The 21,702-nt window shown below is 44.4% G+C and overlaps 1 protein-coding gene across 1 annotated transcript in view; it reads right to left on the bottom strand.

Annotated features, from left to right (window-relative positions):
- DYNC2H1 (dynein cytoplasmic 2 heavy chain 1) overlaps positions 1–21,702 on the bottom strand; it is a 6,555,988-nt gene that overhangs the window by 5,603,430 nt on the left and 930,856 nt on the right. Inside the window, exon 11 of the mRNA XM_044072582.1 lies at positions 2,331–2,455. Within this exon, the coding sequence (XP_043928517.1) occupies positions 2,331–2,455 (125 nt within the window). The remainder of the gene's footprint in view (positions 1–2,330; positions 2,456–21,702) is intronic.

Raw genomic sequence — 21,702 nt, 5'->3', positions numbered from 1 at the left:
AGGATCGGTTTCGGTCTGCTGAAAAGCTAGTGCGTCCGAAGGCCCGGCCATCTCCACGTGGGGGTCGGGGGCGGCCTGTGGTTCTGCAGAAGTGGTCGTCAGGGGCTGCGAAGGCGGCTCACTGAAAACCGGAGAACCTGTGACTGGCCTAGAAGAGGCTTCATCATCAGTTTTGGGCCTCGGATGCCTGTCCTTGTCTCTGTGCTTTTTATGAATACCGGTCGTCGGATGTTCCGATGGCATTGTATAATTAAATTTTCTGCCAAAGTAATGTCGGGCAAAATCAAACCGACGTTTAATAGTGCACTTATTAAACCTAGCACAAAATCGACAACCAGTAACATTGTGGTCTGGGTCTAGGCATGGGATACAATAAGAATGGAAATCCTTAAGAGGTACTTGCTTCCCACAAGAAATACAGTTATTATCTTTTACTGACATTGGTCTGAGGTAAGAAATTCCCCAACGGGGTACTTAGCTTTGTAGAAGACTTCAGTTCTGGATTTGGAATGAAAATCTCTGGAGTAGGCCGACCGGCACTTGCGAACTGCTTTTGCTTTGGGCACCGTGCGACAAGAAAGACTGAAGAAAATGGCGTCGGCTGCATCTTATATACCCCTGTCGCACTGACATCAGGGAGGAGGCGACAGCAACCGAAGCCAGACCAAGACTTTGGAACTCAGGCCAGCTGAGGAACTGCCTGCCGGCAGGATAATCCAAGTGTAATGACTGCAGCAGTGTCACACGATGAACATCCTCTAACTAAAACGGTTAATGACCACGAAGTAAGGGAATAGATACCAAACCTCTAACTTAAATGGTTTAGTGCGAACAGACAGGACAAAAGGACTAGGTCCTCTAACTGAAACGGGCCTAGCCCGAGGGAACAGTTAGTGGGATACCACAAACACAAGCACACTACCAAAAACCTAAAACAACACTAAAAGACAATAGCTATGAAAACAGCTTTTCGTTTATGAAAAAATTTTTCTTAAAGACAAGAGAAAGGTACTTAGCCTCAGCCAAGAGCGAGACCACGTCCGAGCTACACGAGCAGCAAACGAGATCTGGGGATATGGAGCAGTGCACCATGGGATACCTGCTTAGCCCAGCCAATAGAAGACTTCGAGCTAGAAAAGTTTGGCAGAGTCAGAGCCGATATTTGGCTCCGAACCCACGGGTAAGAATGTAAGCGAGACAGGACTACATAACATCTAAAGGTTTACTAGTAAACAATATAGCTACACTGGGAGTTAATTAGTATTGAATTGAAAAATGATAGGAGAGATTTTTACTGATAGTTTACAAATACTAGATACTACTGGTAGTTAGGAGTAAAACTGTGAAAGATATATGAAGATGGGATACTTTGAGAGGGCTCACTGCAACTCTACTTTAACAGGCAAGCCTCATCTTCCCAAATTTATACACTAACTCCATGGTTGCATAACAGTGGGGAATGAAAAAGGGGCCATTAAAGTCACAGCTGTCTCCCACGCAAAGCAAATATGCTGTGTGCAACTAGCATATTCAATACACAGATAAAGTGATTCTGATGAGATGAATTTGGACAAGTAGAACTCATTCATATGGTCCTGGATTACCTGTAAAAAAAAACAAAACATCTTATACTGTTTGATATCTTCAAGTTAAGAATAATTATTATCACGAGATCCATAATAGATCATTGAGATGTACTATGTCAAGACTCAATCCGTCACAAATCAAACTCCAACAATCCATCACGTCACAAGCCCATAACACTGTCTACATAAACAGTGCAAACATTTTAAAAATGCAGTTTCTGCAGGAGTCCAACCCTCCCTACATTCAAATGTTAGGTTTCCTTTTCACCATTGATCAGTAAATGTACTACCTTCAAGTTATGCAAACTTAAAGCAAAGTACTATAATAGAAAAAAAATCACCTTTCTTCTTTACTTTGAGTTAGTACAACCTCAGAGAAACCATTCTGTGTAACTGTGACCATAGGTTTATATGCAAATACTAGGCATGCTGCCCTTGTGGGTCATTTTAAGCCTAGCCAATTTCCTCAGAGGTAAATATCAAATCCTGTAACTTGCATCTATAAGGTAAACACTTTAACCATTATGCCAAATCACCAAACCACTGCCAATCCCCAACGCACTATACCACATCTGATGTAATGTGGCCTCAACATTACAGGTATACGTGTAAGGATACATAGCAAATTATCAACAAAACGGGATGTGACAAACTAATATCCTCTTACAGATGTGCACTTTGTTGTAAAAAAGCTGCTTAATACACATTCTACTATATCATACATACATACTACATAAATATTACCTTTAATTCTAGCTGCCGAACCCAAACTATATTATTCACAACTTCAGGAAGATTCTTTCCTGAAAGAGGTCCTGTGGGTGCACCAGGAGTACCATGACATCTGGTCTCAAAATCTATACGAAGTCCTGTGAAAACACATTTGAAGTCATTTGGTTCATACCTGTACTAACTGCTGTCATAAATCAAAATCTACAGATAAACATTTCAAACAAATTATTATTGACTACTGACATAAATTTATATCCAGAATCTTCAGAAAATAAATACTTGCATTACCAAGCAGATGGCTTAAAAATACATTTTTTTTTTCAAATTTTGTTTTGTTGAAGCACAAAGTCATAGAAAATTATGTATGTATTGTAATGATAGATAGTACAGTTGTATACACTTATCATAAAGGTAGATGTTTGAGTGTATTCACCGTTGCAGTCATCACCTGTGGGTTATCCCTGCTGTGGTAGCCCTCGGTCAGCCCGAATGCCAGAGTCAATGTTTTTGTGCTTCAGCTGCCGTCACCTGCACTCTGACATCAGGTCGTCAATGCTATAAAGCAAGGCAGCCGATGTCATTACATCAGTTTTTTCTTGCCATAACCCTTCAGAAGCACAAGGGAAAAGAAAGAAGTGGTCCTGGTGGCTAAAAGCCACCTCAGGAAGCTTGTGTCCCCCCTAGGGAAAGATGTTAAATGGGGGATGGAGGGAGGGAAACCAAGACTGCAACAGTGAATACACTCAAACATCTACATTTATGATAAGTGCACACAACTGTAATATGTTCTTTATGTTTCAATGTTGCAGTCATCACCTGAGAGGATTCCCAAAGCAGAGGAAAAGGGTGGAAGGATAGGTTGAGTCCTAGGTATGAGAAAGGAGGCTCTGCAGAATTGCAAAGGCAAACCCTGCCCTACACTGAGAAAAGAGAGGTAGGTGGTAATGCTTTGTAAAGGTATGGACAGTGGTCTAGGTGGCCGCTTCCAAGATGTCCCTGGTAGGTATTCCTCTGAGGAAGGTAGTGGAAGTGGATGGTGCCCTAGTGAAGTGGGTATGGACAGACTTAGGAATGGGTTTCCCATGTAATGTTTTGTTTGGAGATGGGCTTCCCCTCTGACCCTGGGATAAAGCTTATAAGAAGCTCGTCTCTTTTTCCTGAATGGCTTAGTACGGTCCAGATAGTATCGGAGTTGTCTGTGCACGTCTAGTGAGTGTAGAATTCTTTCCCCCTTGTTTTGAGGGATGGGAAGGTGTATGGCCTGGTTAAGGGTCACATCAGATACCACCATGGGCATAAAGGAGGGGATAGTCCTCAGGGAGACTCTGTTTGTATGGAAAATTATGAAAGGCTCAACAGCCATGAGAGCTTGAAGTTCTGAGACCCTTCTGGCTGCGGTGATAGCTAGTAGGAAGGCAGTCTTCCAAGAGAGGTATTTCAATTATGTTGATGTGGCAGGTTCGAAAGGGGGTAAGGTTACTATTTCTAACACATAATTCAGATCCCAGGGTGACGTTGGATGCCTTCTGGGAGGCCTGATATTAGACGCCCCTCTGAGGAATTGCTTAATGAAAGGATGACAGAAGAGTGGTAAGGTCTGAATCATAATGGGCAAAAATGGCTAAGGCATGGATTTTAATAGAGGAGAAAGAGAGGCCACTATTGAGCAACTCTGCTAGATAATCCAGGATGAGAGGGATGGAAGGTTTGGAGGTACTGCCCTCTATTGATTGTTTCCAGGAGCAGAATCTTTTCCATTTTTCTGCACATGATTTTCTTGTGTTGGGCCTTCTGGCCTCTGTGATGATATCCAGGATCTATTTGCTTAACAGAGACTCCTGGTTAGTTTTTAGTGTATAAGCCATGCTGAAAGCTTGAGATTCTGTAAGTCTGGGTGCAGCACCTTCCCCTCTGGTGGGTCAAGAGGTCTGACACCAGGGGAAGCAGCTTTGGGGCTGTAAGGTCAGACTGCATAATAAGGTGTACCAATGCTTTCTGGATCAATCTGGAGCAATGAGGAAGGCCTTTGGTCTCTCCTCTCTTATTTTGATCAGAATCTTGGGAATAAGGGACAGAGGAGGGTATTCGTACACAAACAGGGATCTCCAGGGGAAGATCAAGGCATCCACCTTCCATGCTAGGAGGTCATACTCTTTGGTACAGAACTTGTGCAGCTGGTGGTTGGGGTGTGAGGCAAACAGGTCCACTTTCAAGGTCCCCCACTCTTGGGTGATTTGCAGAAAGATTTCTCTGTGGAGCTGCCATTCATGGGGGTCCAGTAAGTTTCTGCTTAGGTGGTCCGCCAGTATGTTGTTGATCCCTGGTAAGTATTGGGCACTTAGGTGTAGCCGCATGGAGGTGGTTGTAAGCCAGAGACTCATGGCTAACCTGCATAGGGGGTAAGATTGGGTGCCACCCTGCTTGTTGATGTACCACATTACTGTGGTGTCTGTTTTTAAAAGGAGGACCCCCGGCCTGAGATGGGGCTGGAAGGAAGTCAGAGCCTTTTGCACTGCCATCATTTCTTTCTGGTTGATGTGTAAGTGAAGTCGCAGGGCATTCCAAAGGCCTTGGGTACACTTGCCTCCTAGGCGAGTGCCCCAAGCAATGTCTGAGGTGTCGGTGGAGATGGTCTGACCTGAGATGGGGTTGGAAGGAAGTCAAAACCTTTTGCACTGCCATCATTTCTTTCTGGTTGATGTGCAAGTGAAGTTGCTGGGCATTCCAAAGGCCTTGGGTACACCTGCCTGCTAGGTGAGTGCCCCAAGCAATGTCTGAGGCGTTGGTAGTGATGGTCTGGCCGGAAGGGCGGAGGATGAAGGGAAGACCCTTGTTCATGGCACAGGCCTCTGCCCACCAGAGAAATTTGGCCCTTATACAAGGGATCAGAGGGAGAGTAGTCTGTAAAGGCTGAGAGTGCTGATACCAAAGGTTCTTTAAGTACCACTGAAGTTTTCTCATGTGAAGCCTGGCGAGAGGGATGAGAAGGATGCAAGATGTCATGTATCCCAGGGCTTGCAGGAACTTCCTCACAGTGAGGTGACTTCTGGAAGCCAGCTGGGTGAAGTAGAGAGGCAGGAAGCTTTTCTTTTCTGGGGATAGGAAGGTCATTTGGGTTGTTGTGTCTAGCACAACTCCCAGGAAAACAATTTTTCTGGTGGGATTTTGCTTTAATTTTTTTCTCGTTGATGGTGAACCCTAGGGAATTTAGGAGTGATTTGACAGAGAAGGTCCTGGAGCAACTTTTCTTTGCACTCTGCCTGAATGAGGCAGTCATCCAGGTAAGAGTAAATATGCATATTTCTCTGTCTGCAGAAGGCTATAGCCGGGACCAAGCATTTGGTGAATACTCTGGGAGCAGTAGATAAGCCAAAGGGCAGTGTAGAGAACTGAAAGTGTTGATAAGCCTGCTCTGAAGCGCAGGAAGTTTCTGCACGATTCCCAGATGGGGATGTGGAGGTAGGCATTATTTAGGTCTAGCGTCACAAGCCAGGCATTTTTTATGAGCATAGGCAGGAGCTGCTGCAAGGTTAGCATTTTGAATCTGGGCACCACCAAGGAGGTGTTCAGCTTGGATAGATCCAGGACGGGGTGCCAAGTGCCCTCTTTTCTTGGAACAAGGAATAGTCTGGAGTAAAAACCTTTTCCTGTTTGATCTGGAAGGACAGGTTCTACTGCCCCCTGGGATATTAAGAGGTTGGACCTGTTTCAATGCCTCTGCCTACTGGTTTGGGAGGAGGTCTGGGTACCCTCTTGGAATAGAGAGTTCACTGAAGGAGAATCTGAATCCCTGAGAAATGATTTCTAAGACCCATTGGTCCTTGGTTATAGAGACCCAATTGTCCTTGAAGAGGGTGAGTCTTCCTCCTAGTTTTTGATGAGTGAACCGAGGGCAGAGGGGGGAGGGAGATTCATTGTGAGTGCCTGCCATAAAAGCTTGGCTTAGAACTCCCTGCCTTAGAGACGGAAGTGGTCCACTGTTTGCTTCTTTGCTGGCCCAAGGATAGGAGTCTGGATGGCCTGTCCCTGCGGGGCTCATCTTGGCCCTGTATGCTAGGTGCAAGGAAGGCCCAGTGCTTAGAGGGAAAGCTCCTGCTGAATCTGGGAGGTTGAACTTGAAAAAAATATTTTACTGTTTGCATAGATTTTGCTTTGACTTCCATCTTTTTAAGCACCGCTTCTGCTTTTTCCCCAAACAGGCATTCCTTATCTATGGGTGCATCGATTAGTTTAGACTTGAACCTATGAACTTGACATGATCAGGGAGAGGTTGTTCCTTCAGCCATGCATGTCGTCAGATCATGTCACTGCTGCCCTCCTAGAGGCTTCTAGGGCATCATATCCACATTGTAATGAGTGTTTGGCCACTTGACAGGCAGAGTGTAGTAATTCTGCCAGCTCTTTTGAGTTGGCACCATCAAGAGAGGTAGCAATCTTCTGTTTTAGTTGTTCCAAAGTGTGCTGTTGATATTTTAACATATGGAACTGGCAACTGAGTGCTCTGATAGCCAAGACTGCAGAGGTGTATACTTTCTTACCCTATCTGTCCAGAGCTCTGAAGTCTTTGTCAAAAAGAAGAGTATTCTTGGCAGGACTAGTCTTAGCTCTTTTGGGTCCATGTATAATGACCTCAGGGTCTGCAGCAGGAATCCTGTACAGGTATTTGTGAGAATCCAGTACTCTAGAGTACCTGTCAGGTTTAATTGGAGCAGGAGGCAGTGCATCAAGGGCTAGGCTGGATTCATGGAAAACATCATCCACCACTTTCAAAATAGGTAGGATGGCCAGGGGTCTATGCTGGGGTAGGTCCAGAAACTCTCTAAATCATTTCTTTGACTGTGGGAAGTCTTGAGATTCCCACTGAAAATCTTCCCTGAAGGAGTGAAGGGTTTCCCCAAAGGAGGGGTCCTCTGGAGGGGAGGCAGAAGGGATTGATTCCTCTGCATCTGAATCCTCCAACAGTTAAGGGATGTTGCTCCTTTTCAAAAGCAGAATAATCGGATTCCTCAGACTCTTGGTCTGTCATAATTTCTGGAGAAGAATGCCCTTTCCTTTTTGGAGTGGGGGCCTGAGTATCTCGGATAAGGGAGATGAGATCCTCCGCCATTTTAAGCACTTGAGCTTGGGGTGGGGGAGCAGTAGCAAGATGGTGGCAAGAAGCACATTTCCTAGGAGTGGCCTGGGTTCTAGGCCTGAGAGAATCCGTTGGTCTCTGAGAAGCGGTAGTCAGATGTGAAGACGTCAGTTTTTGTCTAGAATTGGTCGTATGAAAGGCCTCCTCAGAAGCCGGTGCCTGTGCCGCAGCTCCAGACCCAATCGAGACAAAGACAGCCAAAGGCTTGGAAGACAAAGTGGATTTCTGCAGCATACCGGACTCTGAAAGGGTACTGGCAGGGGCCTGAATAGAAAGTGAGTTGAGCATCAGGGGTTGCGAAAGCGCCTCACTGAATTCTGGACAATAGATGACTTGCTTAGCAGTAGTGTCGTCGGAAGGCTTAGCCTTGTGTGGCCTGTCTCTATCCTTACCTCTTTTTTTTTTTTTTTTTGGAATATCGACAGATTGTTGGCTGATGGATGCCATATCAGAATTCAAAAATGGAACACAAAAATAATTGTCTACAAAAAGAGCTCTACAGCGAATGGTTCTCGCATTAAAGAGGGCACAGAACCAGCAACAAGGGATGTCGTGGTGTGGGGGTCTAAACAAGTGATGCAGTAAGAATGAAAGTCTTGGTGTAGGATCTGCTTTCCACAGGTGAGAATATTAACTTCTTCGGACATCAGTTAAAGCAAGAAAAAAGATTCCCCAACGGGGTACTTAGCTTTAGAATTTTCTGCTGAAATTCAACTTCTGGTAGTGAACGACCGGCACTCATGCAAACTGCTTCTGCTATGGGCTCCATGGCAAGAACGACTGATGTAATGACGTCGGCTGCCTTGCTTTATAGCACTGACGACCGGATGTCAGACTATAGGCGAAGGCAGCTGGCACACAAAAACATTGACTCTGGTATTCGGGCCAAACAAGGGCTACCACAGCAGGGATAACCCACAGGTGATGACTGCAACAATAAAATACGAAGAACATCTTCATGCTACAAGACCATCCACTTCAACAGATAAAAAAAGAAGCTATGTTATTACCATAACATTCCATCTGTGTTGTCAATCTTCATTCATTCTTGACTGTTGGGTTCACTTCCAAACCCTCAGAACGGACTTGGCCGTTATATCAAGCTTGTGCCAGCCATAAACTCTGGAGCTAAGGCTACCCATACTGCCTCTCTTCCCTTTGCCTCAGATCGAGTTTGCCTACCATTAAGAAAATATGGAAGCTCTGTCTGAGCAACAGCCCCAGGACTAGTTCTGAACCTTCAGCAGTCCCTAGGGGGTGGCAGGAGGGTGGGATGTCAAGAATGAATTAAGACCGGCAACAAATATAGAACGTTATGGCAAGAACATAACTTCTACATCTGATGTTGTCAATCTCCATTCATTCTTGACTGCTGGGACAAAGTCTCCAGCTACCTTGAATCTCAGGTGGGCCTAAGGAAGGACATTACTGAGCACCATAGAGCCAAAGGATGCTCTTCCCCTGGAGATCATGTCCAATTTGTAATGAGTGATAAAGGTATGAGGGGTAGCCCAAGTCGCAGCTGCAAATATGTCTTCCATAGAAGCTCTGGAATGGAAGACTACTAAAGTAGATACAGATCTTGTTGAATGAGCTCTAACTTTTGTGGGTAGATCAAGTTTATTCTGATTGTATATAAACGTAATGCAGTCTCTCAACCATTGTGACAAGGTGACCTTTGAAAACGGTTTGCCCAATCTGATACTTGAAAGGGATAGAAATAGTTGGTCTTATCTTCTAGAGGATTTTGTTCTGTCCAAGTAAAAACATAATTGTCTATGGACGTCCAAATCTAAGCAGTACTCTCCTTTGTTTGAAAAATTTGGAAAGAAGACTGGTAAGTCTATGGTCTGGTTGATATTGGATTCCGACACTACTTTAGGAAGGAAAGAGGGATTAGTTCCGAGCGATACACTGTCTTTGTGAAAAATGATATATGGATGCTTCACACACAAAACCTGCAACTCTGAAATGCTCCAGGCAGATGTGATAGCTACTAGGAAGAGGGTCTTCCAGGACAAAATCTTGAGGTCACAGGTGGCTGCTGACTCAAAGGATTGACAAACTAAGCATTGCAAGACCAAGGTTAAATCCCAAGGCGCTATGGGATAATTGAAAGGTGGCTTCAAATGTAAAGCGTCCTTAAAAAATGTTTTACAAAGACGAGACATTAAAGAATGATCATCATATCAGTTATGGAAATTCGAAATGGCGGCTATAGTAGAAGTTGAGGCTCCCAATTGAAATAAGGTGGCTAAGTATTCCAAGACCTTATCGACTGAAGCCGAGAAAGGATCAAGACTGTTTTTATCAGACCAAATATAAAATCTCTTCCATTTGCCAAGATAAAGTTTTCTGGCAGACGGTTTATGAGAAGCAAGTATCTTTTGCACTGGGGAGGACAAATTGTTTCGCCTGGCAATTACTGGAAGTGGAGAAACTAAGCAGTCAGCTTGAGATTTTGAAGGCTGGAATGGATCAAGTCCTGAGGATGAGATAACAGATCTGGAGTTGGTTCCAGAGTCCATGTTTAGGTGAACTAGGTGAAGCCAGAGAAAGGAAAACCAGACTTGACAAGGCCAATAAGGTGCAATGAGAATCACTTTGCTTTTCAACCGTTGGAAATTCCTCAGAAATTGGGGAATAAGAGGGATTTGGTGGGAAGGCATACAGAAGTCCCGGGGGCCAATCATGCAGAACTGCATCTCTCGGGGACTCCCCGTGAGGGGTGACTAGGGAAAAGTAGCTGCTGCATTTGTAGTTTATGTGAAAGGCAAAGAGGTCGCAACAAGGCTGACCCCATCGACGAAAGATTCTCATCGCTACATTGGGATTGAAAGACCACTTCTGTGTTAGGACATACCTGCTTAGTTTGCCTGCAATCACATTGGAATTCCCCAGAATATGCAATGCTATTAGAAGGCAGTTGGAGGCGAATGCCCATTTCCAAACTCTTAAAGCTTCTCAACATAGTGGATAGGACCTGGTTCCCCCGTTTGTTGATGTACCAGACTACTGACATGTCTGACTGGATAGCAATTGTCCCTGAAGGAACGTCAATCTGGAATGCTTGCAACACTGTAAGCACTGTCATCAGTTCTAGGACACTGATGTGAAGATTGGCTTCTTGAGGGGACCAAGAGCCATGGACTGTCTTTCCCTGAAAATGCCCCCCCCCCCCAATCAGGGAACCATCCATGGTCACTACGGCCTTGGGCTGAGAGGGGTAGAAGGGACAACTCCATAAATTCTCTTCTGGCTTCATCCACCAAGATAAATCCTTCTTGCAGCGGTTCATTATTAGGATTGGATGAGACATGGGGCGAGTTAACAGTGACCATTGTGACGCCAGGAGCCACTGAAGCCTCATGTTGTACCTTGTCAGGGGTACTAAAGTGATTGTTGCTGCCATGGACCCAAGAAGTTGTAGAACTAGATGAGCATGAACTTTGTCTTGAGAGAGTATCACTTGAAGACGCGACCTCAACTTTAAGAGCCTGTGATGAGGAAGGGAGGCCATGCAGGACTTTGTATTTAGTTTTGCTCCGATGAATTCTAGATCCTCTGTGGGAGATAGCTGTGATTTTTCTTTGTTGACTGAAATGCCCAAGAACTCGGCAAGGCAAAGAACAGAGTCTCCGACGCAAAGCAGTAGATGTCTGATGGGGACGGTGAGGAGCCAGTCATCTAGATATGAAAACACACAAACCCTGTAGCCTTAAGTGAGCTGCTACAACTGCCACGCATTTGGTGAACACCCAGGGGGTTGTGGTGAGATCAAAGGGCAGTGTACGAAATTGGTAGTGACTGGCTCCTAGCCAGAAGCTGAGGTACCTTCTGAAGCATTTGTCCATCTTTATGTGGTAATACGCATCCTGAAGATCTATAGAGCACATCCAGTCGTCTTTCTCCAGAAATGGAAGGATAGACTGAACTGTGACCATCCGGAACTTTGTTTGTTGCACAGATTTGTTCAAAACACCGAGGTCTAAAATTGGCCTCCAGTCCCCTGTCTTTTTTGGCACAATAAAGAATCCTGAGTAAAATCTGGCTCCTATCTGGTCTGGTGGGACTGCCTGGATGACTTTTTTGAAGCAGCCTTTGAATCACTAGTGCTGCTATATCCCTCTGACTAGGTGGGATTCACCTTTGTGGTTTGGGAAAAAGACTGAAGGGAATTTGGTAACCTCTGATAATTATTGTCTGCACCCAGGAATCCGATGTTATTGAATGCCAGGCTGTATGGTGCAGAAAAAATCTTCCCCTAACCGCTTCCAGAGGTAAGCAATCGGGCCGCTGCTCAGGAGCGCTGGTAGGGTTGTCCGAAAAAGGAATCCCTGGACCCCTGGTTGTGCAGACCCCCTCCTGCCATGGGAGGGGCATCTTCCAGAAAAGTTCCCTCCTTTGCCCAGGGGGAATACTCACCACTTATGTCCCAAAAAGCACCATGACTCTTCTTAAACCACATCGTTCCACTCCTCTGATTCCTGGAGTAAGGTCATTGTGGAGTGGAAAAACACATGCCTACAGCAGAAAGGGTCTTCCCGTCCTTCTCACACCTGGCTAAACAATGAAGTAGCATCCATGGGAGCTTTGACAAAGGAAGACTTGAAGGGGTCCACAAAAACACAAGCACATGGAGGCTAATGGCAATGCCTGTACCTGCTGCCCTAGAAATCCCTTCTGCTGTATGTGCAATAATCCACATGGATGAATTAGAGATAAGACTCCAGGATAGCAAGCTGGGAGGTAACCTTGTCCCGGACCTTGTCAGACACTGCTCCTGCCAAGGTAGCTGAAAGCTCAGTTATCAGATCCCTTTGGAGTCAAGTGAAATGTGCCAAAAAATACAAGGACCGAATAGCAAATGTTGTTGAAGCAAAGATCCGCTTCCCAAATCTGTCCATCATCTGGGACTCTCTGTTTGGAGGATGAACAGATGAACTCTCCCGGTGAGTTCCTTTTTCATGGTTGCAGCCACCACCATGGCATCCACTGCTAGACCCTTCGACCAATGGGGCTGATCCTCAAAGGCTGAAAGAATTTTGTCCAATCTCCATAGAATTGGCTCTATAGTGTCAGGAGCCTTCCACACAGGCTACACAATGAGTTTTATTAGTTTATCAGCGGGGGGTGGGGGGGGTGGGGGGGGTCACCCAAGAAGTAGATGACCGGGCATGAAAACCCTGCAAGAAAACAGATTCCCTAGAGGATGGGTTTGAAGGCTTCAAATCCCCCCTCTGTTTCAGAATTTCCAGGATGTCTCCAAAGGAGACATCTTCAGGGAGTGACAGTGGGGACCCTTATCCTACATCATAATTTGTAACCTCAGTGACCAATTCTTCTGGAGGATCCAAGTGCTTCCTCTTGCATGATCTGCTACGGGGTGGCTCCTCAGTGGGAAGATCTGAGGACAACTCCAAAGAGAGGGGACCCTACAGGAGGGTATCTTGCTGCTCTTGTGCCCACTGTCCTGAAGTAGCAAATTGTGACAGCTGCAAGCCAGAGGGTACAAAAATGTGGCACTCCGATGGGGATGGTACCAACTGTAAGCCTGCTGAGGTTAGGGCTCTCTACATAATCTGGAAGGCAGGCCTTCCCAAAGAGGGATGGGAGCCTGGAACCGAGAAAGATAACCTCAGAACCGGGATCACAGTCAAACCCCCACTTCGATGAGCTGCCCCCCACAGTAGAAGCCGAGAGAGGACATGTAACTGCCAGGTCACCAGGAACTGTATACAGCACCATGAAAAAAAATTGAAGCCGATCCAGGGATCCCAGAGCCGGCAGCCAAATCTTGGTCCTGTGGGTGTGACGTCTCCAATGGAGCTGAAGACCACAGAGTCGGTTCTGCTACTAAGGTGAGAGCAACCGTCAGTACCGAAGTAGCTGGCACTGGGAGCATCGAAGTAGTGGGCTCCAAGACCTGTGGAGAGGTTGAAGGAGGAAGATATGTGGGAGTCCTGGGAGAGTAAACCTCAGCTCCGGGAGGGAGGGAGGGAGGTCCGAGAAGGAGCAAAAAGACCTCTGGCTGCTAAGAGCTAATCCACCAATCTAACTACATCCAGTTCTGATAGACTCCTGAAGGAATGGATGGACATTCCCAAAGGCAATTCCCATTCTTGTGCACCGTTGGCCTTCTAAACGTTCGGGCTTCTCATCTTGCTTTTGAAAATTTCGGTTATGTGTGGATTCAATCTACTGAAGTAGATCCATTTCACCATATGACATTTGACAATTCAGTTATTTGACAATAATCCATATAAATCAACTGCTTTGCACATCCACTGTGGAGTGCAGTAGCCTCAAGATAGGAGAACATGGATCAGTGTGTGCACGGCTAGCCACTTGATGTTGTAAGATATGGCTATAGGTGATTCGGTCATGTTGACTCATGTTGCCAAAAAGGGCATGGGTATTTACTGCTGATAAGTGGTTTGAGGATACAGCCTACTCTGACCTACACCAGTGACCCATGATAACAGCGGAAGGGGTGTATGTGCCCCTACTCTCCAGTGCGTGCCCACCATAAAGTCCAGTAGCCCTGAGTCAGTAAGTTACTAGCTGGCAAATATCCAGTTGCCCAGCTTGGGTTATCTAGGATAGCTCTGTTGAACAAAATCAACATTAAACTAATCAACCTGACAAACATGAACAAAGAATTGCTACACTCAATGTTGGTTCACTGACAGGGTGCAGCTTGGAAGTGGATGACATGTTGGAGAAAAGATGGAAACGTAGTGTTGTAAAGCTACTTGGCTTGTTATCCAAAGTCTAATACTCAGTAGGAGGGCAGACTAGAAATGGGGTGGTTACTGTGGTGGGGGAGAGGCTTCAGAAGACAGTGAGAGATGTCATCAGATTTAGTGACAAACAAGACAATTAGCCTACAGTGTAAGAATAGGGCACTATTCGTAGTCTCAGCCTATAGCCCACAGCAGGGTTGTCATACTGAGGAAGAGTGCATTCAGACAGCAGTTACAGGACCTAATAGATAAAGCAGGACAACATGAAGTGGTGTTAATAATGGGCAACTTGAATGCACATATCAGGACAGAGAACAGTATACAAAGACTGCCTGGGTCTGGTGGGGCAACAGGAATAAAGGAGAGACCATTATAGACTTCTGTCTGGCAATGGGCTTGATAGTAAAAAAAACACACAGTCACAAGATCACACACAAGACTGGTTAATATGCAATTCAGGTAGACTTTGTCCTTGTAAGGAAAGGGCACTGTGGTAGAATCAGTGACTGCAAAGTCATCCCCAGTGAAAAAATTGACGCACATCATACAATCAGCTATAAGCAGTGGTCAGAGAAGGTTTGAAGATCAACACAGACCAGGCTGAAGACCTGGAAGTTGTCTGGAGAGAAAGCACAACAGCTGAAGAAATTACACAGGGCTCTAGCACCTCAAGAAAAGAAGGAAATAGGTGGAGATGAAGAAGAATGACAATGCCTGAAAACAGCATGTGTGAGGAATACAGAACAGATATGCTTCCAAGCCAAGTTTGGAAATAAGGTACATAAGAAAAGCTGGTAATGGAATGCAAAAGTCCAGGAAGTCATCAGTATAAACAAGGAGTACAAGAAAAAGTGGGAGATAGCAAAGACGGACAAGGCTAAGAAGGACTACTGGTTAGCTAAGAAAGGAGTTTCAATTGAAAAGAACAAGGCATCAGAGGCACTCCAGCTTCTGGAAAGTAAGTCAGTTGATAGCACAAAGAAACTATATCAGGTTGCAAGGTAAAGACAGAAAGATAAAGAATATAGTCAGAAACACTTCATAAGGGCTACCAGTAACAACCTGCTCACCAGTCCACCGGACATCAAAGGCAGATGGCAGAAGTACTTCCAGCAGCTCCTGAAAAAAATCCCATAGAAGCTGTACTGCCTAAGTTACAGTGTACAATGAGAGAAGAGGTGCAGCCCACCACAGAAAAGGTAAGATCAGCACAAAGGAAAATGAAGTCAAAGAAAGCAGAAGGCTCAGATGAGGTCAGAGCAGATATGAAAGATGCTGGGTGAGATAGGGGAGAAATGGCTTCTGAGGGTACTCATAGCTGTGTGGAGAAACGCATATCCCAGATGACTGGACAGTAAGCATACTAGTGCCAGTGTTCAAGAGCAAAGGGGACATGCACAACTGTGAGCAGTACAGAGGTATCAAACTCCTGTCACACTGCATGAAAGTTCTGGAGAGGGTGATTGATAAAAGGATATTGAGAGTAGTAGAAAGTAAAATGGGGGATGAGCAGCTCTGATTCAGATCAAGATGCAGCACAACTGACTCGATGTTTGCAGTGAGACAGATTGTTGAGAAGAAACTAGAGATGAGGAAAAAAATGTCCAACAGGACAAGGTCCCAAGAAAGTTCATTTGGGCAGTCCTACAGTGGTTCAAAATTCCAGAAACATTGATATAATTAGTCCAAGCTAAGTACAAGGACCTAATGACTCAAATATGGACAGCATTTGGTCTCTCAGAGGGGTTCCCAGTGGAAGTGGTTGTGCACAAGGGTTCAGCTTTGAGCCCACTGCTGTTCATACTGTTGATGGACTACACTAGCAAACAGGTTGGAGGGGACAGATCAACTATGTTGCTGTATGCAGACAATGTGACAATAGAGGCAGACTGAGCAAGAACATCAGCAAAAGATAACGGAATGGGATGAAAACAAGTACAGATAAGACAATTGTAATGGCAGTAAATGGCGAAGTTAAGAAGAAGCTCAGAATTCAGATAGAAGGCAAAACGTTCAGAGCTTCATGCATCTGGGAAGGGTGGTTGAGAAGAAGGGACATCTGAATGAGGAGGGCAAAGTTAGAATCAGCGGGGCTGCAGCCAACTGGCAGTGTGTGTCAGGTGTAGTATATGACAGAAGAATGCCAAAGAAACTGAAAAATAAGGTGTACAAAAACAGTGGTGTGACCAGTACTACTGTATGGTACAGAAACCTGGAAAGTAAAGGCAGGGCAGCTGAGGAAGCTAGAGGTGATGAAGTGCCTGAGAAGGGTGGTAGGATGCTCACTGTGGGAAAGATAAACAAACGAGGACATAAGGAGACGCCAAAGTATCTCCAACTGCAGAAAAGGTCAAAGAGAACAGACTACAAAGGTTCAGGCACATTTGCAGAAAACAATTTAGTGAAGATGATTTGGGATGAACAGGAAGAAGTCAACAGGAAATGAGAGCATCTAGCAAAGAGGTGGACGGACTGTGAGAGACAAGACCTGCGACAATCAGGCATGAGTCTTAAAGATGGCAGGAAAGTGGCACTGAATAGACAGAGAGATGGTGCAAGTTATACTTGATATTTCCTGAGGGAAGGTTAAGTGGGAGACAGGAGTAAAGCTGGAGTGGAACTCATCATCCAGGATGTTTGCTACATCTTCTGGCTCAGTATAGGTGGCTCCATTTACAATAAGCTTTGCACACAACTGTGTATTGCCTTTCAGACTGTGGACATAGAATGCTGGGTCTATATTACCACATCGAAAAAGCCATTAATCGAATGGCTTTATAACCAAAAATGCAGATAAAAGAGCTGTGTATTGTGAGATTGTGCTACAGTGACGATCGGCAAATCTGCCCTTTCCTCACTGTAGTGCGATCTCGGACTTGGTATATATAATTAGTGGGTGGTGTGGAGGGCACAGCCCACTACAAAAGGGAGTTCTATTAACCGCATTTTCGATTATAAAGCAATTCGATTAATGGCTTTTTCGATGTGATAATATAGACCCAAGAATGCTTTGTGGTTGTCCTTGACCTGGGAGGCCAAACTTAGCTCAAATTTGGCTTTGGTAGACTTTATTTGTCCTCTGAGGAGTTTTAGTTTAATGAGAGTGCTTTTATCCTACTGGGCGCTGTACCTCCTAATTTTTGCCATGATTTTCTTCCTGCTGTTATACATCTGACTGATTTTGTGATTTCCACCAGGGTGGCTTGTTTTTTGAGTTAGTTCTGTACTTCTTCCTAGTGGGTACAGCTGCCTCTATACAGCTATTAACATGCTTGTACAGGGTTTCTGTGAACAGTTCTGCATAGGCAGAAGTGTTCTCAGCGTTTATAGGGGCTTGAAATGCAGCTAGATCCTCACTTAATAGCAGGAGGTTAGCCTTAGAATTGTTCCTGACTATTCTCAATTTAGCTGGAAGTCCAGGATTTATTTTTACTTCAAAGGAGACCATTTTGTGTCCTGACCTTATCAGGAAAGGCATTACAGTAAGGAGTGTGCTGCACTCTCCCATATTAGTGAGGACCAGATCCAGTATGGTTGCACCCCTGGTTGGTGTATTGACCACCTGGTTCAAGGAGTTTATGCTTACAAAATCCAAGAATCTCTGTGTATGTAAGTTTGATATCATTTAGGATTCCCAGTTAATAGTGGGGTAATTAAAGTAACTCATAATATGGTACTGGGTTGGATGGTTATTGTTTTTAATAAGTTTGAATACATAGCATGGGTTTCCTGGGTCATAGAGGAGAACCTATAGCTTGCAAGGAAGTGGTATTAGATTTTACCTATGGAAATTTGAACATGGAGCAGCTCAAGTGTGTTGTTCTGTTTGACTAACCTTGAAGTATATTTATTTTTGATGTAAACAGAGACACCTCCACCTTTAGTCCCTGCCTGTGAAGTAGCTGGTCTAAATGTGTGGAAAGCATTATAACCCTGCGCTGTTGGTGTGCTGTCCGCGGCTTTAAACCACGTCTCAGAGACCGCACAGACTTCAGCATTCTCTAGGGTAAACAGAGCTTCCAGGGAGTGGATTTTTTTGTTTAGTCTCCTAGCATTGAGCAGTAATACCTTTAGATTTTCTTGGTTTTGATTTGCTATGTCGGAAATACTTTCAGTTTGGCATTGCCTAAAACAGGCTCTATGGGGGAAGACCATGTTTTAGCTAATATTCGAAAGCCTAGAGGGGAGAGGTGCAGACCATCCTTGTCAATGCAGTGTGGTCTGTTGACCATTTCCTTTAATGCTGACAAATATTGCACCCCCTTAGAATGAGACCAGAAACTAAGCCAATTATTAAAGTTAATCATCTTTTGTTCATATTGTGGCATCATTCTTGGAGAAGGTAAAATTCTACTCAATGCTAAGCTCATACCGGCCTGAGACGCACATTCCAAGAGCTCTACGATGTCTCTCTTCATACAGTTTAGGGAGGTATGTCTCAAGTCATTTACTCCCACATGGACTATGAGTCATATTGGTAATTATGACTCAATGACCTGAGTGTATGCGTAATATGGCGGATCCTAGCCCCTAACAAGCAAGTGATTGTAACTTTCTACTTACTCAGCCTGGTGAGAGGGATATCAGTGCGTCTCAGAATGGAGTTTCCAATGACCAGAATGTTCGATTGTGTGGTAACTTGCCTTATAGGCTTAGAGGTAGAGGCTCCATGAGATTTAGAACTATGTATTGATGTGGTTGTTGTTTTGAAAGAGTGCACTTGGGGTTCTGAGGGAATTTCTTATGTGCACTTTATCTAGGAGGTCTTTGTGGTTTAGGAAGGCTACATCTAAGTGCCTCAATATATGTGGGTCTACATGTCTGCTTCAAATTGTGCATGATGGGTGCAGCATGTGTACTACCGACATTAGGAGTACTTTTATGTGAGAGTTTGCCTCCAGTGATGTTGTGTAAATACATCTCTCACATACTGTATCAGTTTGTTTGAGGATTAACTGGTTATCAGTAAACATGAGTTAATTTCTATACTGCCTCAGGATGCCCATATCCACCAAGCCAGTAACAGAGACAGTAGGAAAGTTCATATCCATGGCAATAGACTGTTGGAGTGAGAATATCAATCACTGTCAAGAGTATCTGGTTTGCAACTATGTGGACAGTGCTTGTCACTGCAAACTAGTTGTTCTGTGTGCAACTAGATATTGGAAAATTTTCAATTATGCTTTTACAGGAAAAACGTCACTCAAGTTATCGGAGTCTGTACAGAGCAAGGCCAAACACTTGAGGGGGAAACTAATAAGTAGACCCTGAAAATTTAAGGATAAACTATTTAGGCAGATATTCTGAAGTTAGAAAGAAATCAAGCAGTACTCACTGAAAACAAAGAATTAGCTTGTCAAGAATGATGAAAAGAGGGGAGTCACATGAATGGCTACTACTAATGCTGGTCTCACCACAGCTTCGCTCTGTTGGGATACAATACTCCTTTGCTTCTTCTCTCACCAGAAGCCAATGTTAACACCAATCCCAAGAAGAAAAGCAGGCCACAGCCTATTTGGTGATCCAGTCTTGTCCCAGATGATGCAAGGGTCTGTAGGTTTGAAGCCATTTTCTAATAGACGCCTCAAATTGCTAGCAACCAGACTGATCAGGTACGTTAAGCACAGACACTCACTCTCCAACCAGAAAGCGTCAGAAATCAATGCAAAGTTGACATAACTTACAGAAATGGGTGAAGGTTTTGAAAATTCCTTCTGTAACTGCTCATAGTATTTTCTAAGGGATTGAGAATCCTCAGTGTTCTCCCACTGAAAACACTGGCACATTCTGGAAATAGTCTCAGAGACAGATAGCCCCCCCCCCCCAAAGAGAGAATCAGAAATTTCTTTCTCCTCTGATTCTGAATCAGAAATCTGAAGAAAAAGCTCTCTGTCCCTTCAGCTTTCTGTCCAGATTCAGAATCCTGAATCTCTTCAAGAAAAGAAGCATCCCTCTTCTCTTCTACCAGAAACCATCTTATAAGAAGGATTAATAGCCTGAAATAAATCCTGAGCCAGACCCAGTAAACTACCACTGTCTAAGGAAATTTGAGGAGATGCATGTTTTTTTCTGTTTCTTTTTGACAGGAAAAATGGGGCCAACAGTCTTATTAATAACAACAGCATGCTCCCCAGGGATGGGCACAACATTATGACAAAAGAGGAATGTTCTCCTCGTTCACTCATACAAGACCGAGAAGAGTGGCTGTCCTTTGCACACTGAAGGGACCCAAACAGCTGCAGGGGATGTAACTATTCCTCACTCCATATTGGACCCCAGTACTACACCAGAGAGATCCAGGGTAAAAGATGAGTGATCTCAGGAACCAGCTCTGGCCACAACAGAGTCACCCACCTGAGGCTAAGGCAAGTTGTTGGCCTGAAGTGGTAGCAAAAACTGTTTCTTAACTTTTAATGGCTCAAAGAAGGACAAACCATGGGACTGGTAGTTTGTTCCATGGTCAGGTTGAAAATGGTGTCTCTTTCCTGGGGTAACCTAGTAGCATAAGCCAGTAAGAAGTTCAAGTCATTACACATCACCTTTTTCTTGCAAAAACCCAGTAAAAAGCACTTTAAAACACTTTGCCACCACCAAAAAGCAAAATAAACAATTCCCCCACCAAACCACCAAAAAACAAAGTTAACAATTCCCCCTCCAAGATTTTTTTTTTTAACTACTGTAAAACAAGAAGTTATACACTTTCATAACATTCCATGTGTTGCCCATTTTCATTCTTCCTCACCGGTGGGTCTCAGATCAGATCCTTGGATCTGGCTTGGCTGCATTTTCTATACACTGGATCCCAATCTCGAGCTCCTCCCTCTTCCCATAATAATGCACCACACTGTCCTCATCTCCTCAGGTTGAGTTAAAGTACAGTTGTGTACACTTACCATAAATGTAGATGTTAGAGTGTATTCACTATTGCAGTCATTACATTTGGGTAATCTGCTGGCAGGTTGCCCTCAGTCAGCCTGAATTCCAAAGTCTTGGGTCCTGCGTCGGTTGCTGTCTCCACTTCCATGACATCAGGTCGTCAAGGGTATAAAACAAGCAGCTGATGCCATTTTCTTAAGTTTTTCTTGCCCCAGATGTCAGGTCCCCCCAAAAAGGTAGCAAAAAAAAAAAAAAAAATATATATATATATATATATATATATATATATATATAAACTATACATACATGCATCAATATAAACTTTACCTTCATCTACAAGCAAATACACCACATAGGTTGTAGAAGATAGAGAAGGAAAGATAAACTCCAGAATGAAAGGGGGATGTCAGGTGGGTAAACTGGACTGCAACAGTGAATGCAACAGTGAATACACACGAACATCTACATTTATGGTAAGTGTACACAACTGTACTAGGTTCTTCATGTTTTACTGTTGTAGTCATTACATTTGGGTAGAATCCCAAAGCTATGGATGGAAGGCTGGAGCTAAACAGCATTAGGTGCGGCTATAAGGCCCTGCAGAACTGCAGTGGCAAAGCCTGCCCTG

The sequence above is a fragment of the Protopterus annectens genome, chromosome 5.part0 (genome assembly GCF_019279795.1).
Source record: "Protopterus annectens isolate FY-2018-M chromosome 5.part0, PAN1.0, whole genome shotgun sequence".
In the NCBI taxonomy this organism is placed as follows: domain Eukaryota; kingdom Metazoa; phylum Chordata; order Ceratodontiformes; family Protopteridae; genus Protopterus; species Protopterus annectens.
The sequence above is the reverse complement of the archived record's forward strand: the minus strand, read 5'-3'. Positions and strand labels throughout refer to the sequence as shown.